Source organism: Egretta garzetta, unplaced genomic scaffold (genome assembly GCF_000687185.1).
Source record: "Egretta garzetta isolate BGI_Z169 unplaced genomic scaffold, ASM68718v1 scaffold746, whole genome shotgun sequence".
In the NCBI taxonomy this organism is placed as follows: Eukaryota; Metazoa; Chordata; class Aves; order Pelecaniformes; family Ardeidae; genus Egretta; species Egretta garzetta.
Window position 1 is genome coordinate 128,097 of NW_009260010.1, and position 3,923 is coordinate 132,019.

The 3,923-nt window shown below is 64.5% G+C and overlaps 1 protein-coding gene across 1 annotated transcript in view; it reads left to right on the forward strand.

Moving 5' to 3' along the window:
* The window catches only part of B4GALNT4 (beta-1,4-N-acetyl-galactosaminyltransferase 4), a 30,671-nt gene that overhangs the window by 18,417 nt on the left and 8,331 nt on the right, over positions 1 to 3,923 (forward strand). The window contains exons 15-20 of the mRNA XM_035896065.1: positions 561 to 1,836; positions 2,008 to 2,315; positions 2,547 to 2,700; positions 3,059 to 3,131; positions 3,211 to 3,364; positions 3,745 to 3,871. Of these exons, the coding sequence (XP_035751958.1) occupies positions 561 to 1,836; positions 2,008 to 2,315; positions 2,547 to 2,700; positions 3,059 to 3,131; positions 3,211 to 3,364; positions 3,745 to 3,871 (2,092 nt within the window). The remainder of the gene's footprint in view (positions 1 to 560; positions 1,837 to 2,007; positions 2,316 to 2,546; positions 2,701 to 3,058; positions 3,132 to 3,210; positions 3,365 to 3,744; positions 3,872 to 3,923) is intronic.

The following is a 3,923-nucleotide window of genomic DNA, read 5'->3' on the forward strand; positions in this document are numbered from 1 at the left end:
AATCCAATGAGGGTGGTGAAATCCTGGCAGGGGTTGCCCAGAGAGGGGGTGGAGGCCCCATCCCTGGGAACATCCAAGGCCAGGTTGGAGGGGGCTGTGAGCAACCTGATCTGGTTAGCGGTGTCCCTGCTCCCTGCAGGGGGGTTGGGCTGGGTGACCTCTAGGGGTCCCTTCCAACCCAAAACATTCTATGATTCTATGATTCTATCTCCCGGGCTGGGATGCAACCAGAGCTGCTGTGGGGGCTTGGGGATGCCCGGGGGGGAACCTGCAGGAGCAGGGCTGTTGGGAGCTTGGCCCCGCTGTTGGTTTGCAGCCCGGCGAAGCCCCGGCAGGCTGGGTTTGCTCCCAATGAAATCAGAGTGGTGCCAAAGTGTGGCCGAGGTTGGGAGGGGTTAATGGGCAGAGCCTGGAGCTGGTGGCCCTGGTGGGCATGGGTCAGTGCCCGCCAGCTCTCAGGCTCCCTCACCCAGCGTTAACCCCTTGCTGGAGACAGACTTTGCCTCCTTGTGTTGGGCCGGCATGCTGCAGTGGTATTTATCTCTGCCTTTACTCCCCAGATTTCCTTGAGGACGAGGAGGAGGAAGAGGAGGGAGTGGACAGCCCCGAGCCCACAGACCCACCTCCTGAAGCCAAGGAGAGGAGCTTTGGGCCGGTACCTGGAGCCCAAGAGAAAGAGACGCTGCCGGTCACCGGGGATTACGGAGGTGACCTGGACTATTACAGCTTTCGCCGCAAGCAGGGGCAGGCCCGGGGCGAGGCGAGCACGCCGGGGCAGCCGGGAAGATGGAGCACGTCCCGCCAGGCCAGCAGCAGCCCGGCGGCTCTCCCTGAGGATCTCCGTGGCGGGGAGGAGGTGGGCCCCACGCCGGAGCAGGTCCGGGGGCGGATGCTCAGTTGGTTACCCCAGGGTCCTGGCGAGGATGAGGAGGATGAACTGGGACTGCTGGCGTCTTCGAAGCGTGCCGGGGCTCTGAGCCTCCAGCCCCACCTCTCCGTTCCCATCTTTGGTGGCAAAGCCAAAACGCCAGGTCCCAGCAAGCCCGCAGCACCCAGGGAGGACAAAAAGCCCCGGAAAGCCCAGGAGAAGGTCTACGTGACCAGGCTGCAGCCAGGGAAGCGCAAAGCCCCGGCCCAGGAGCCGGTCTTCCCTGGCATCTTCCTTTACCCAAAACCTCTGAAGAAAGTCCACCTGCGCTCCAGGACCCCGCAGAAGCATCCCATCGCCTCCAGCAAGCTCCGCGCCGTCCCTGGCCGCCGGACCCCCTGGCTCCTGAGCAACATCTCCAAGGAGAGGGACCCTGCCAGGCGGAAGAGCACGCGGGCAGGTGGCAGGAGGTGGGAACGTCCATCCAAGCTGGGGAGCGAGTGGCGGGCGCTGCCCAGCCTCCTGGCCCTGGGGACCGAAGGGCTCTTCAGCAGGGAGACCCATGAGGACACGACCCCTGCCCCAGGCAGGACAGCAGCCACCCCCGATTACAACTCCTCCGAGGTGACCCACTCAGAGGGGACACGGGTGACATCCTTTCTGAAGATGTCAGAAATGACGGCATCCCAGCAGGAGGAGGGAAAGGGCCAGGAGGAAGAGGAGGAGGAGGAGGAGGAGGAGGAAGTATCGGACTACAGCTATGAGACTGGGGAGCTGCAGCAAAGCTGGCTGGAGGACTCCATCAACTGGCAGAGGACGTTCAGTGTCAGCTCCGTGGACTTCGAGCTCCTGCGCTCTGACTGGAACGACCTGCGGTGCAACGTATCGGGCAACCTGCAGCTGAGCGAGAGCGAGGTTGTCGACGTGGTGGCGCAGTACATGGAGAAGCTCAACGAGAAGAATGGAGGGTAGGGAGGGAGCGGGCCACAGGCAGGAGGTGGGAAGGACGTGCCACCTTCCCGCTTGGCTCCCTGGGGCTGGGTGAGCTGGGTGGATGGGGGGTTCAGGCCACCCCCTCAAGCTGCGGGGAGCGGAGCTCGGGGTGATGGTGCTTTCAAGTGCTTCTCCTTCCCTCGTAGCATCTACACCCTCCTGAGGATCGTCAACGTGGAGAAGCGTCGGGACACGGCCCGGGGGAACCGCTACCTGCTAGAGCTGGAGCTGGCGGAGCGGGGCCAGCGGACGGTGCGGCTCTCCGAGTACGTCTACGTCCTCTTGCACCAGGGCAAGCAGGATGACAGTGCTGAGGCCAACCCCGAAGGGCCAGCCCTGGGGGCCACCGAGCCCCAGCCAAGCGCCTGGAGCATCCTCTACGGAAGACCTGTCCTGTGCCGGCCCCTGCGGCTCAGCTGGAAACAGGACGTCATGGTGCACTTCGTGGTACCTGGTAGGTGACAGCAGGACGCGTCTCTCCAGGGTCTCTGCTGCTCCCTCAGCATCCTCCGGTGGGGAGGAAGGCGACCCCTTTGCTCCCCGGTTGCATCCTCCAGGCTGGGCCAAGGCGGGTGAGGTGGTCTCTTCTCATGAGATGCTTCTCATCAGAAGGGGGGGGTGGCTTGGTTGGGGAAGGGGGTGCCCCGTGGTGAGCCTGAGGGATGTTTGTGGCTGTGTCCCGCAGTGAAGAACCAAGCCCGCTGGGTCCAGCAGTTCATCTCAGACATGGCCCACCTGTACGGGGCTACGAAGGACGCCAACTTCAACGTCATCCTGGTAGACTTTGACAGCGATGACATGGACGTCGAGAAAGCCCTACGAGACGCCCGACTGCCCCGGTAAGCCCCCCCGTTCCCCCTGAGGCTGCTGAGGGGCGTCTGCGGGGCTCCTCGTGGTGGGACCGGCCGTCCTGGTGGTGCTCACGCAACCTACCCGCTCCTTCCCCAGCCAGGCACGGGTCTCTGCCTCGCTGTCCCTCTCCTCCTCCTCCTTTTTGGGGGTTTAAACTTGTTTCCCACGTGGCAGAGACTGGGATGCAGAAACCTCCTCCGCCTCCTTGGGGGAACCTTCTGCATGAGTTGTAGGCACCTGACCCCCTTCCCGAGAAGGTCCCCTCTCCTTGCTGATGGTCCCTGTCCCCCTCTGGGCTGCATCCCTTTCGGTCACCAGCGCTAACCCCCTGTCCTCTCTTCTCAGCTACCAGTACCTGCGGCGCACAGGGAACTTTGAGCGCTCGGCCGGGCTGCAGGCTGGCGTGGACATGGTTGAGGTGAGCCGGGGGAGAGGAACCAGCTCTCACCTTGGCTTCGCCTCGCCCTGATCCATCTTCTGTCTGTCCCCTCCTGTAGGACGGGCACAGCATCGTGTTCCTCTGCGACCTGCACATCCATTTCCCCCCCAATATCCTGGACAGCATCCGGAAGCACTGCGTGGAGGGGAAGCTGGCTTACGCGCCCATCGTCATGAGGCTGAGCTGCGGCAGCTCCCCCCGGGAGCCCAACGGTGAGCGGGGTCCCCTCTGCTGTCACGACGCCTTTGCTGCTGGGAAACATGTGTCCCCCCCCGCCGTGCCGGGGGAGAGCTGCGCTGCTGGGCCGGGGTCACAGCCGGGCTCGGATGCGCGGGGAGGAGGGGTTTGTTTTGCTCTGGCAAGATGGGATTGAAGCCCGAGGCGTCGCACCCAGCGTGCCCCCCAAAACCGGGCTGTCACCCAGTGCACCCCCCGTGGGAGGTGGTGGGGATGGGGATGGACCCATGGTGGGAAGAGGGGTTGGGGTGGGGCATTCCCGTGGTTCCCAAATAGCGGGGAGAGCGTGGGGGGTGTGGCCTGGGGATTTGGGGGTCCCCTCACACCCCTCGCCTCATTGCTCGCCCTCCTCCAGGCTACTGGGAGGTGAACGGCTTCGGCCTCTTCGGCATCTACAAGTCGGACTTCGACCGCGTGGGAGGGATGAACACGGAGGAGTTCAGAGACCGCTGGGGTGGGGAGGACTGGGAGCTGATGGACAGGTGAGGCTGGGGGGCTCCCCCCCCCCAAACCCCCCCGGGGCCGGACCGGCCC